At 45.9% G+C, this 13,858-nt stretch overlaps 1 protein-coding gene across 1 annotated transcript in view; it reads left to right on the top strand.

Annotated features, from left to right (window-relative positions):
- The window catches only part of PIWIL1 (piwi like RNA-mediated gene silencing 1), a 227,032-nt gene that overhangs the window by 41,690 nt on the left and 171,484 nt on the right, over positions 1–13,858 (top strand). Inside the window, exon 5 of the mRNA XM_083150480.1 lies at positions 7,546–7,757. Within this exon, the coding sequence (XP_083006606.1) occupies positions 7,546–7,757 (212 nt within the window). The remainder of the gene's footprint in view (positions 1–7,545; positions 7,758–13,858) is intronic.

The raw sequence follows: 13,858 nt of genomic DNA, 5'->3' as shown, positions 1-13,858 counted from the left end.
CACTAGGGGGCCTTGTAGTAAAAGTAAAAAAAAAAAAAAAAAGTAAAAAAAAAAAAAAAAATATAAAAAGTTCAAATCACCCCCCTTTCCCCATTTCACAAATAAAAATAAATAAAAAATAAAAAAAATAAACATATTTGGTATCGCCGCGTTCCTAAATGTCCGATCTATTAAAATATAACATTAGTTATCCCGCACGGTTAAAGGCGTAAACGGAAAAAAATTCCCAACGCCAAAACTACGTTTTTTGGTCGCATCGCCTACCCAAAAAAAAGTAACTAAAAGAGATCAAAAAGTCGCCCATATCCCATAATATAATTAATTAAAAAGTACACTTCAGCCCGCAAAAAATGAGCCCTCACCCAGGTCCGTAGGTGGAAAAATAAAAAAGTTATAAGCCGCAGAACATGGCGACGCGACGCAAATTAGAAAAACCGTAAAATTTTCTATTTTTTTTTAGTGGTAAAACGTAACGAAAACTATATAAGTTTGGTATCACCGGAATCGTAACGACCCATAGAATAAAGATAACCCATCATTTTAAACGAACTATGAATTCCCAAAAAACCGTAACCAGCGCAAAATTGTGGAATTGCGTTTTTTTTTCCTTTTTACCCCACATTGAATTATTTCCTGATTCCCCAGAATATTATACGGTATAGTAAATGGTACCATTAAAAAGTACAACTTGTCCCGCAAAAAAAAAGCCCTCATGTGTCTATATAGCCGGAAAATTAAAAAAGTTACGCTTATTTGAACGCGAGGAGGAAAAAAAAAAAAAGTTAACAAAAAACGCCCCGTCGGGAAGGGGTTAAAATATCGAATGATTGACCACATTGGCCAATCTGTACGCGGTGGTGACAGGAATGCAGCTTTGTTACAATGTGAAGCCAGATAGATACATTGTTTGAATGTGTTGCATCCTAAAGGTTTAAATGAGATGATCCCGTTATCATGCTTTACTTGAATTCAGGGACTTAGTATACCTGATTAATTACTCAAATTATTATGTAGTCCGTTCTATTGTGTACATTTTTTATATTGCAGGTATACTAATGTGTATTACAAGGTTTTAGGTCACTGTCAAAGAAGGAATATTAATAGCGTTGTCAACTAAAATGCAGGCTTAATGATTATTATAAAAAAAATCTAGCGCTAATAGTTGTACTTTTGTACAAATTTGTTCCGCAATCTGTCTTAATGTGTCTTTATACATTTTATGTATGTATGTTTTTGTTTTCATAGTAACAGTGACAACACATCATATGATGCGCTCCAGTGACGCCTCACAACGGATGCCAAACGCGGTGACGTCAGCACGTCGTGGCGTGTGTGACGTTGCGGTCCGGCGACGCACAGTGATCGGCGGCCCGGGAGATGCACCTGGATGATGTCAGTCCGTTACTACACTTGGGGTATAAGGTGAGCATAATTTTAAATGAAATGTGTATCCTGATGATATTTCCATTTGTGAAATTCAACGTTTATAGACACCATTTGACTTGAGTCTTTATTTTGGAGGATCCGAGTGCCACTACATAATTTCTATATTGTGCCCGGACTGTATTGTTTGGACTGTTGTGCACCGGAACCGTGTTACCCTGGTTGGAATAGTGCCGTCAATTTAATGCCCACTTAGCTGGCTCCGGTGCCCTCAGTGTTGGGTGATCTACATCTACAGGAGGTTGATACGGAAGATGCGGGAACTGATTCCTTTTTATTTTAAGTGTAAATGTTTCTGCCGTTTTCTCATTTTGTTTGAAGCATGGCTAAAACCTGACCTTCGAATGTCAGGTTCCAAGAAATTTCATACATGTATCCCTTTTTTGTGGGGGATATAAAGAATTGGGAACTGCCTCCTAAACTAGTTGCTCCGGTTGCCAGATTAAACAAAGCAACCGTAATACCTACAATACAGTTCTTTTTCTTTAAAGGATCACACTAATAGAAAAAGTGAGGGTTTATAAAAATCTAGATTAGTTCTTTGCTCCATAGGAGATACAGGGCTAATGCTTGGAATAAGGGTTTAAAGGAAAGGCGCTGGCACCAAACAGGTTAAACTTTTGTCTTCAGGAGCCAATTTCAGTTTGGTGCTGGCAAGAGCCAGATGCATCTTTGATAACGGGATGCTGCATTAAGCAGCCTTATTTATCTTTTTAATTTATTTTTACTTTTACACTGATTATACAGCATGGCATCCAGAGATTACTTTTCTTCCCTCCATTGCTGCTCCAAGGCCCCATACCACTACCTTTTGGCCCTTTCGGATTCAGGGTAGGGGTCAGAGTTTCTCCAGATCTCAGTATCAGATCAATAAACCTCTCCATCCAAAGGGTATGCAGCTTTTGTCTACCAAACGACCAGACTCTGAGCCCTAGACAAGTGTTGCGCATGACGGGGCTAACCTCCACCCGGGGGACCCCCGAGTGGGAGGTAATTTTTTGTGGTTTTTGGCCATGTGGTGGGAAATCTCAATGGACGCTTGGGTTGTTGACGTGGTTTCCAGTGGCTACACCCTCACGTCGACCACCCAGCTCCTATTTTTCAACACATTTGACCAGGGACCAGGCAAGAGCTCTGGAAGAAGCCATTCCAAAACTGCTGCGGTTGGGGGTGATAGTTCCAGTACCCACACCAAGAAGGGGCTTGGGCTTTTATGCCAACCTTTTCTTGGTGTGGATGCCCAATGGGTCTCATCATCCTATCCTCAACCTGAATGTAATGTGATTTTCAGGCACCCCCCCCCCCCCCCCCACTATCCAATGTGAGTTTTAGGCGCCCCCTCACTATCCATGCCATCCCAAAGCGTGGCGAGCACAGCGGAACGCGTCCTCCCTGCCATTTCATACCCCCACTATCCACTTCGGCGTGAAGTTGATTTTATATAGTGTGGCGAGCCACCGAGCCCAAAGCATGGCGAGTGGACTACTTTACATGTATTCCGTGTCCCCTCGTGGGGCTCGCTGCACTTGCCATGCTTGGAACTCGTCGGCTCGCTGCGCTTGCCACACTATATAGAATCAGCTCCACGCCGACGTGGATAGTGGGGGTATTAAAAGGTCGGAAGGACGCGTTCGGCCGCCGCTCTCCACGCTTTGGGGTGGTGTGGATAGTGGGTGCTTTTAGGAACAAATTCACACCCTCCATACCATATTTCACACCCTCCATACCATACTTCTGACTCAGTAATGAGGACATGTGTTAACGATGAACTTTAAATTTACTGAATAATAATCATAAAGATAACATTAATTACATTTATACAAAAATCAAGTGAAACAACAATAATAAAGATAATGAATGAAGAAATAAAAGAAGACTAATAGAGTCACTATGAATGCAGTTCATTTGCCTTGGGAAGCAGTGTTTAAGCATGTAGAATGCGGCTAAAGGGATTAGAAGCGCCCAGAGCTTTCCTCCACATGATCTCTTCCAAGTACGATTCCAAATGTTTGTGGGAGGTGCCTCATTGGCGCTTGTTTCTCCATTTACAGGTCGCCCCCCCCCCCCCCCCCCCCGCACGGCAGCTCTATATTCTGCATATGAACCCCAGCTTCTGGGTCCACAAAGTTGAACCGAGCACGTGCTCATATCCTACTTGATGAAGTTGCTCTGTGCTGTAGGCCCTCCAACAATCAGAATATATTATCGATTCTGGAGCAAAGAAATTGTTTATGGCGGCCATAAACGTACTGGTATCTCTCCTCTCAACTGCAGTGACAAAGCAGGCACCAGTCTCCCTGCACATTCCTCAAATAATCCACTGCTGTGGCAGCACCCTTCCCACATGATTTTTTCGCCTGACTAAGAGACTTTCGTCAACTTCCACCACCGTGACGGGACCCCCAATTTGCCTATGGGGTGGGAAATCAAGTCCATTGTGCAAGCCTCCGGCATCAAGCCGTTGTACTGCACAACGGTTTTATTCGACATGTGCAGCTCCCACTCACAATACGCCACACTTACAGATGGTGCCGGGCTCCCTCTTACTGGCAAATCGCCAGACTGTCTCCGCTGGCGATCCGCCAGCAGCGAGGCGCTCCTTCTGACTGAGACGCGCGCGCATCTCACACGCACGCGCGTCTCAGTTTCCGGGCGGCGGGGCGACGGGAACCTTGTCCGTCACCGCTTCAGGGAGACGGACAGGGTTAGGGGGCGGGGGTGTGGGGAGGCGGTGGGGACCCTGGGTGACCGCCGACAAGCCGGCGGGGACCCGGGGGAAGCGGCGGGGACCCAGGGGAAGCGCCGTCAGAAGGCGTCCCCTTTCGCATATCACATGCCGGCTGGCGATTCTGCCGCCATCCCGTGCAAAGACCAGGCCGGCCCCATCTGTATCATTTCCTCCGCCCATGAGTAGATAAAGCAGACAAGGGTGAGGAAGGGTAACCGGCACCCCGGGAACCAGTGCTCCGCTCTGAGGCTCACCTTTTTGCGGGAGGCCTTTATGTGGCAGCACCACATGCTTTCCTTCACGGATAGCTGCGTCGGGTGCCCATTGACACAATTCTGCATGACCGGCAGCAACTGGTGGCGCTAGAAAAAGATTACAGCCTCCTCCTCTGTATTTGGCAAGGTGAACATGGTGACTGTTCACCTGCCATCACTGTAACCTCAGTCACGTTATCAGCTCTCCCTGATGCAGCCATCACTCTGTTAATTACCTCAGACTGAATCTGACAGGGACCGGGAACACTTACGCAAGTTCTGACTGACTACACTATTTGCGCAGTCTACGCTTATTCAGAAAGCACAGATTCCCCTACCAGCCAAACGTCCATACCATATTAACTACTGAGATCACATCGCACGGCACTAAAACGGGACGTGCAATACGATTTCCTTAGGCTAACGTACCTATGTTAATTGGGCGCCCTGGTACTACACAAGTACCGTAAAGAGATATATGCTGGTGCAGTATGGTTAATAGCTTTATATGCCAGTAGAAGTATTTTATATTGAATACGGTAAGATACAGGCAACCAATGAAAGGACTGGCAGAGCGGATCAACAGACGATGAGCGTCTTGCAAGGAAGATCAGCCTAGCAGCAGCATTTAAAATAGATTGCAGTGGTGAGAGTCTGTTCTTGGGAAGACCAGTTAGGAGAGTATTGCAATAATCTATGTGGGATATAATGAGTGCATGGATAAGAGATTTGGTAGTGTCTTGTGGGAGATAGGGTCGTGTTTTGGATATGTTTTTTAGGTGCATGTAACATGGGGCCTTATTCTAGTTCACTCTTTCTGACAAAATCCTTCTTAGATGGACAAAACCATGTGCACTGCAGGGGGGCAGCTGTAAAATGTGCAGAGATAATTAGATTTGGGTGAGTTATTTTATTTCTGTGCTGGGTGAATACTGACTGCTTTATTTTTACACTGCAATATACATCTCACTTTGAAATAAAACCCTACCGAAATCTAATTCTTTCTGCACAAGTTACATCTACCCCACCTGCAGTGCACATGGTTTTGTCCATCTAAGAAGGATTTTGTCAGAAAGAGTGAACTAGAATAAGGCCCTTGATTTGGAGACAGATTGAATGTGGGAAAGGACAGTTCAAAGTCAGGGGGTTTTACTCTAGGGTTGTCCATACCATGCTCAGGGCAAGGTACTATATGATTTGGAGAGCGTATTATTCATGTTGTTCTTCTAGCGGACATTCTGCCTTTCCACGGTGCTGTCATTTCTGCAGAAAGGATTGGAGGAGGGCTTGAGAAGTCTTAAAGTCCAGGTCTATGCTTGGTCTATTCTGTTTCACAGGAAACACATTGTTGCCTGATGTACGTACCTTCATGCAGGGTGTTCTTCACATCCAACCACCTTTTGTTCCTGCCACAGGTGGTGGATTATGTGGTATCGTGTGGTGCACAGGAATGGATGATTGACCAGAAGATGTAAGTTTAAAACGAGCAGGTTTAATAAAAGAACTCATATAAATTAAATGAACTTGAATCAAATACTTCTTTTATAAGCAGTCACAAATCATAAATAATAAGTCTATGCAATATCCTTGGAAAGAACTGAGAAACAAGTATTTGCATAAATATGGGAATTGGTGTTTGAAGATAGATTGGACAATAGAATGATTGGACGATTGGATCGTTGAATAATAGACGATTGGATGATTAGATGATTGAAGATGAGATGATTGATGATTGAAGATTGGAGATGGATTCCGGATCAGGAGGTAGATCCGGAGGGTACCGTGATGGTCGAGTGGCTCACCGGGAATGGAGGTGGGTCAATGGACCAGATACCAGGAAGAGGCTGAGAAGAGGTCAGAGGCCAGCAGGGACTACAGACTGACAGGACACAGTGAGCAGAGGCACTAACAGGAGTCAGGATCTTCCCAGAGCTGTGTACTGCCCAAGAGACTGTTTGCACTGACCCAGGATAGCCTAGGCAGATCCCCTTTATGGCAAGGGGGTTGCTGCCATTGGCCACCTGGACAGAGCAGGAGAGAAAGACCCAGACCTGGCCATCACTGTTTTGCCCTTTTCCAAGATGGTGGCGCCGGCCTCCCAGCACCTACCAACACACAGACTGCCACGCCTCCAACAAGCCTTTCAGAGCCAGCATCCTGAGCTGTCATGACCTACTGCCGACAGCCTGACGAGGACTCCACCGGACAGATGCCAGCCGGCGGCGGACACGGACGGGTGAGTACTGTGCCCGCCGTGTCACTGCACGGTGGCGTGTGACAGTTCCCCCTGTAACTCCGAGTGATCTTTTGTTGGTTCTTTGGGTGCTTCAGGTTTTCAAGAAGGATCTCTCTTGGCTTACAGTGTTTCCGTTAGTCATAGCCTTGGCTTTCATGCCGTTCTCCCTTGCTGATTTTTTTCACTCGGATAGGGCAGTTCTCAGAACCAGGCAAGATCACCCCCCCAAAGTAGTATTTAGATTCCACTTCAACCAGGAAATTGCAGTTCCACCCTCGTCAGCCCTGTGTTTCCTATGGATCTCTAAGAAAGAGATTTAACAGCTAAGAACATAGATATACTTTTGCATTTGCAGGCGCTTCGGTTCGTCCAATATAAGGCTGTTGAAACTAGGACTGAATTGCTATCATTTATTCTTGAGTCAGAAGGCAATATGCTGGATACATTAACCTTGGTTAATCTCACCGTGTGTACACAGCATAAGACTTCAGGGAAGGTGCTCTTCCAATCAATATTTTGGAATTGGGGGCTGTAAGTCATGCGTTGCTTTTAGCTGGACAACTGAGATATAATAGGGTGCATTTTTTATTCCCGGTGTCTAAAATATTGCACGTGTCACATCTGCGATCCCTCCCAAATTCACACATGTAATTGAGCACACATTTTTAGACCAAGTCCAACCGCCAGCAACGGCATCCCATCTTGCACTCTACACCTGGCCAGTCAAATAAGCAGAAAAGTGCTGTCTACCCTATGGGGCAGCGAACACTTGTGAATAGCTTTTGGCCAAGTGAAAGTGTTTGCTGGTAATTGAATTTCTCAACTTGTGTAATTATTTTGAAGTATTTTTCTATATAAAGGTATTTTTATTCCTCTTGTTTTAGGTGTTTCTGGAAAAACCATTCAACTTTCTTCTAACCATATCAAACTGGTTGCGCGACCACAGTGGGTCTTATTCCAGTATCATATTGACTTCAATCCACAGATGGAATCTAAGCGCCTAAGGTCTGCTTTACTGTATCAGCATGATGAACTTATTGGAAAAGCACATGCTTTTGATGGGACAATATTATTCTTGCCCAAGAGACTGGATAAGGTAAATAATAACTTCTCTTTACATATGTCCAACATATGCTTGTAACATGCTTGTAAAAAAGTCATTTGGAATGGCATGCTTCTATGACTAGAATTCTAAGGTCAGGTTAACATTTTGGAATTTATTTATTTATTAACAGAACCTTATATAGCACACACATATTCTGTAGCACTTTACAAAGAATATTTGAACATTCACATCAGTTCCTGCCCCAGTAGAATTTACGGGTGTGGTATAATATTCCGACAGTCGGGATTCCGACAGTCATTAGTCAGACGTCGGAATCCCGACTGCACAGCGTGGGGAGCGCAATGAAGCCCCTTGCGGGCTCGCTGCGCTCGCTCTCTGGGGGTCGTGGACCCCCACGAGGGAGCAGTCGGGATTCCGATGTCGGAGTACTGACTGTCGGAATCCCAACTGTCGGGGAGCCGTCCGGCACCTGAACTTACAATCTATATTCCCTAACACGTATACATGCACACACATTTACTCTTGGGTTATTTTTGTTGGATGCCAATTAACCTACTAGTATATTTTTGGATTGTGGGATTGAGAGAATATAGAAACTCCTCACCAGGCCGATGGTGGGAATTGATCCCATGACCTCAGCACTGTCAGGAAGTAATGCTAACCATTACACCGTCTGTGCTTTCCTTGAAAGAGAAATCGTGCATATCGTTTAGTGTGTATGGATGATTGCACACTTCAATGGGTTCTGGTTGGCCATGATTCACAATCAGATGATACCTTGTGCCATCCAGTGAGGTTTAACCCATTCACCATGGTGGGAGGAGCAGTTCAGCCTAGAATATTTCTCCTTCATCCACTAGGTGTCACTGGAGAATAGAAGGCGACCACAGGAAGCATGGGCACTTTAAAAATAAAATAAAATCCCCTCCCAATCTTAGATCATGCCCAAAAGGGAGCAGGTCACATTTGGCTCATCTCCTGGGCTTTTTGTAATTAGGGCATAAAGCAGCAAGTTTTGCCATTGAGGACAGGCAGATAGTTGCTGCTACTATCTGCCTGCGACGTGGGAGCCTGCCGGAGGGAGCCGGCTGCTGCTTATATGATTTGCGTCCGGCTCCCTGGCTGACAGAGACCGCCGCTCACACGAAGCGTGCACCCGATCCTCCCCCAGCCCCACCGCCGACGGCATGGCCGCAGCACTGTGAGTATTACCCTGCCTTCCTGTTAGAGGAAGGTCAGGGACACAAACGGCGGTGCAGCAGAGGGTTTTTTCAAACCTGGCGCAATTATGGGTGACGGAGCTGCCGGGCAAGGGCGGAGTCACCGCGCGGTGCTTCCCAGCAGGCCTTGGCATACCCCAGCGTTCCCTGCATTGTCACGGCGGCCATCTTGGACATTTGGCGACGCTGAACACGCTGCTGGAGGCTCCATTATTGCGCTGCAGATCTCCTTCTAGGACTGCAGCTGGGCGATCCTTGTCCCCTGGTGACCGTCCTGCTGAACGCTCTACCCGGGCTGTGAGTTACAGTGGGGTTTAGAGCTAGGTGGAGACAGTTTGGGCTGTGTTTAAAATAGGGCTATAGCGCTCCTGGGTTATATACCATAGCGCTGTTCAGGCTCTGTGACGGCTGTTTTACTTTTACTGTCTCTCCCTTCCAGTACATATTACTGCCTATCCTATACCTACTATCTGTGTCAGTGTGGTAGTGTGTGGTGATTACTGGGTGTTGTTACCGTGGCAGGGGGTAGCTCCAAGAGGGTTACTTGCAAGAAGTGTAACGTTAGATTTACACCTTCTAAGGAGGGAGACTCTATATGTGATAAATGCACTGCTTTACCCCAGCACCAGAGTCCCCTGTGCAGACCCCTGTTTGGGCATCACAGCTTGCTGATGTCATGTCTCGTTTAGCATCTGAGCTCTCAGCAGCTCAAAGAGATAGAGAGACTTCCAGAAGCCAGCAGGCCTCCTTGGCTTCTGCTGTGCAGGGCTTAACAAAAGCTTTGGCCCCAGCAGAGGGCGCCACCGCTTCATCCTCTAGGCAAAATCCCCCTCCCTTACTCAGAAAAGGGGTAATACAGTCATCTGGGGATTCTGGGGAGTATGAGGATATTCAAGAGAAAGAGAAAAAAAGACTCTCTGTTTTTTGGGGCACTCTTTAGTTATCGATAACGCAGGATGATCCCTGCGTATCTGGATTGGTCAGAAAAATACAGATGTATATAAGTTGAAAAGGGGTTACACTTCGTTTAACCTGTTGGGTAAATGCGTGAAGAAGCAATGTCTTTAATGGTCAAGTAACAGTAACAGTAATTAAGCTAGTTTACACAATGTGAAGGAGACGGGGGGACTTCATAAAGAGTTCCCCACGTTTTCCTAGTAGGAGTGAATTTCTTAAAACGTGGCTTTTAATAGTGTTTTACTAAAAGAATTACTAGACAAACATGTAACTTAAACTGGACACACATACATAAATAACACAGTCACTTTCAGCGGATCCCCAAAAAGAAACCTAAGGCAACTGGCACAGTCCCATGTGGGAAATGTAAAGCATGTATACATATCAAAAAAGTGAATCAAGTGACAAACCGATTTGGTAACATTATCAAAATCCAACAATTCATTACATGCGAAACATCAGGAGTAATCTATTGCTTGGAATGCCCCTGTGGCCTTCAATATGTAGGTATGACCAGCAGGAAACTCAAACTCCGCCTACTGGAACATGCCAGTAATATCCGGAATGCGGAGTCAGACCCCCGCAAATTTAAAAAACTGACATCTGTGGCCAGACATTTCCTGTCAAGACACAAGGGAATACCACAAGATCTTAAGGCATTCGGACTAGAATCCATCAAGATGGGAGTCAGAGGCGGGGACTTGACTAAAATACTACAGCAAACAGAGAGCAAGTGGATTTTTAATCTTAACTCTGTAAACCCATTCGGTCTCAACGAAAACAATAGTTTTGGGTCATTCCTATAATTATGCAGAACCTACTGACTTGCCCTCTCACCCAGACGTGCCCTGTCTTATAGGCATGAATTCTCTCTTTTTTGGTGCATGCTTAGATATGGGACACTTTTAGATAAGACCACTTTAGCAACCTAGCACACAGCTTAATAACACTATATAACACCATTTCACCATGCCACACTGGAGCACTATCCCACTCTTCCTTAGTAGTCTCTGTTTTATCACGTTTACCTTCACACCTTGTTGTATGAATGTTGTATGAGAGTCTTTTTTTCTCTTTCTCTTGATTAACCATAACCACTCTCTTGGGTGCACCTCCACATTTTCAAATTGATAGGAGATTTTGTCTCCAAGTACATATCTTTTATTGTGGAACATTTATCTACCTAAAGGTCAAGGTATATACCTAGATACAAAACCTGATTGCAAATCCTAACCTGTGCACCGGTCGCCATCCCCACTTCCCCTTGTCCCTCTTAAAAAGAGTATGAGGATATGCCTGATCTGGAGGAGGGCGAATTTGCCCTTCCAGATATTAATGATGATGATGACGACCCTGATGCTCAAGCATTGTATATGCAGGAGCCGGCCCCAGCCACTCAAGGCTTGGAGGACCTCATACACATGGTTAAGATTGCCTGCAAGGTAACTGATGACACGGACTTTCCTGTCCGCCCCTCTTTTTTTGGGAAGAGACAAAAACAGACACCCACCTTTCCTCCAGCTGAGGAATTAGATGAACATGTTTTGCAGACTTGGGGTCACCCTGACAAAAAGTTCCAGGTACCTCAGAGGTTTCTGTCTGCTTATCCTCTTCCACCGAAGGGCAGGAAGAGGATAGAGATTCCACCAAGGGTGGACTCGTCGGTCTCACGACTGTCTAAATAAACGGTTCTCCCGGTGCCGGGTGCTACCACTCTTAAGGATACATCTGACCGTAAGTTGGAGGTAACCCTTAAGAATATTTTTTCTGCGGCTGGAATTATACAGCGTCTGGCCCAGGTTGGATGCTGGGTAAATAAGGCCGTGGGGGTATGGGCATCTTAGATCCTAACAGGTTCGTGAGGGCTCTGACCCTGCCTCCATTGTTCAGCTTGCTGAACAGATCCAAGAGGCATCCTTGTATCTAATAGAAGCCTCTTCTGACATCTGCATGGTTGCAGCCAGAATTTCGGCCTTATCCATCTCAGCTCGCAGGGCTCTCTGGTTACGCCAATGGCAGGCTGACGCAGAGTCCAAACGGGCGGTGGAAGCCCTGGCGTTCAATGGGGAGGTTCTTTTCGGACCAGAGCTCAATAAGTGGATATCCCAAGTAACAGGAGGTAAGTCCCACTTCCTTCCCTCAGCGGCTCCGCCGACAACACACAGAACCCCACAAAGACCCTCCTTTCGGCCCTTTCGCCCTACGGCCAGATTCAGAGGTCGTTCCAGAGGCGGAGCTCCATCTAGAGCAGGCATGTCCAACATTGGCCCTCCAGATGTTGTGAAACTTCACATGCCAGCATGCTTTGCCACAGTTTTGCTATTAGAGAATGCTAAAACTATTGCAAAGCATGCTGGGATGTGTAGTTTCACAACATCTGGAGGGCCAACGTTGGACATGCCTGATCTAGAGGTTCCAGAGGACGAGGCAGAGGTGCCTATGCAAACATCCAGGAACCCAAGTCCACAAAGCCAGCTGCATGACTGTCCACGATCCCATCTGGGGGATCCCAGGGTCGGGGCCCGGCTGCTGTCCTTCTGTTACATCTGGCTGCAGTCTTGTCAGGACTCATGGGTAAGGGATCTGGTAACCCAGGGTTAAAGATTAATTTCCGGTTGCTCCCCCCAAACAGGTTCTTCAAGACCGGTCTCAGGGGACAAGGCGCAACTTCTGTTGTCAGCAATCAACAAGCTGCAGACAATGGGAGTTGTGATACCAGTACCCGAGGATCAGCGTACTCAGGGATACTACTCCAGTCTGTTCCTCGTTCCGAAGCCGGACGGCTCGGTGAGGCCTATCCTAAATCTCAAGGATTTAAATCCGTTCCTACAAGCGGTCAAATTCAAAATGGAGTCCCTGCAGTCGGTGATACAGGGACTGGAACAGGAGGAGTTCCTGGTATCTCTGGATATCAGGGACGCGTACCTACACATCCCTATCTGGCCTCCTCACCAGGCCTTCCTCCGGTTTTCAATACAGGACCAACACTGGCAATTCCAGGCCCTGCCGTTCGGTCTCTCATCGGCCCCCAGGGTCTTCACCAAGGTTAACAACTATGGTTGGAAAAACCAAACCAATCGGGTGCAATGAGTGACCTCACCTTTTATAGAAAAAAGGGGAGGAGAAACAGGGATGGTATTAAAAGAGGGGAATTGCACACAACTTATTAGATTCTTAAATGGTATTGATACCAATATCAATGAATATAGAAGCGTAGTTGGCTGCTCCCAATTACAAATTGGATGGTTTGTAGGGGGACAAGTATAATAGAATCAGATATATGTGATCACTCACATATATCTAGAGAGCGCCACACCAATGGATGTAATCAATATAGATTTATTACTTTTAAAATTATTATAAATCTCTCAATAAAATGTACAATTTAATAAGTACTCACAAAAAAATATAAAAACACAATGGAATAACAATAGATTCGCATACACTCCTGATAAAGTCAATTTAAGGACTGTGTTTAAACAGTAGTATGTCCTTTGATTATCCCTTGATAGGGACTTAGAGCTTTTTAGACAATGATAGTTTCATTAAGGGTGATAGAACAGACCTCAATTTCTTTTTCTATAGCCGATGGAATGAATTGTTGGCAATCTCTATTCTGTGTGATTAACAGACAGCTCAAGCTCCCCTGTCAGCGGTCGCCGCCTGTTGGAGGAAGGCAGAAGGAAAAGCGGCTTGAAGATTGTGGAGGCAGGTGGTTGTATCTATCACTCAGTAGTAGCTGTAGGAGGTGTATAGCAATCTTCAAGCCGCTTTTCCTTCTGCCTTCCTGCGGTGATCTCCCCAGTGTTTCCAGCATATACCAACAGCCGGCGTCCGACTGGTAATTCCACCAACCTGGGTGAGTCCCGCACCGTGTCACTAATTGTGATTCCCGGCATACAGCTAATCTGTACAGCTTGCTGGAGACGGACGGCTCGCCCCCTGTACAAACAT

The sequence above is a fragment of the Crinia signifera genome, chromosome 1 (assembly GCF_055691185.1).
Source record: "Crinia signifera chromosome 1, ASM5569118v1, whole genome shotgun sequence".
Lineage (NCBI taxonomy): Eukaryota > Metazoa > Chordata > Amphibia > Anura > Myobatrachidae > Crinia > Crinia signifera.
The sequence above is the reverse complement of the archived record's forward strand: the minus strand, read 5'-3'. Positions and strand labels throughout refer to the sequence as shown.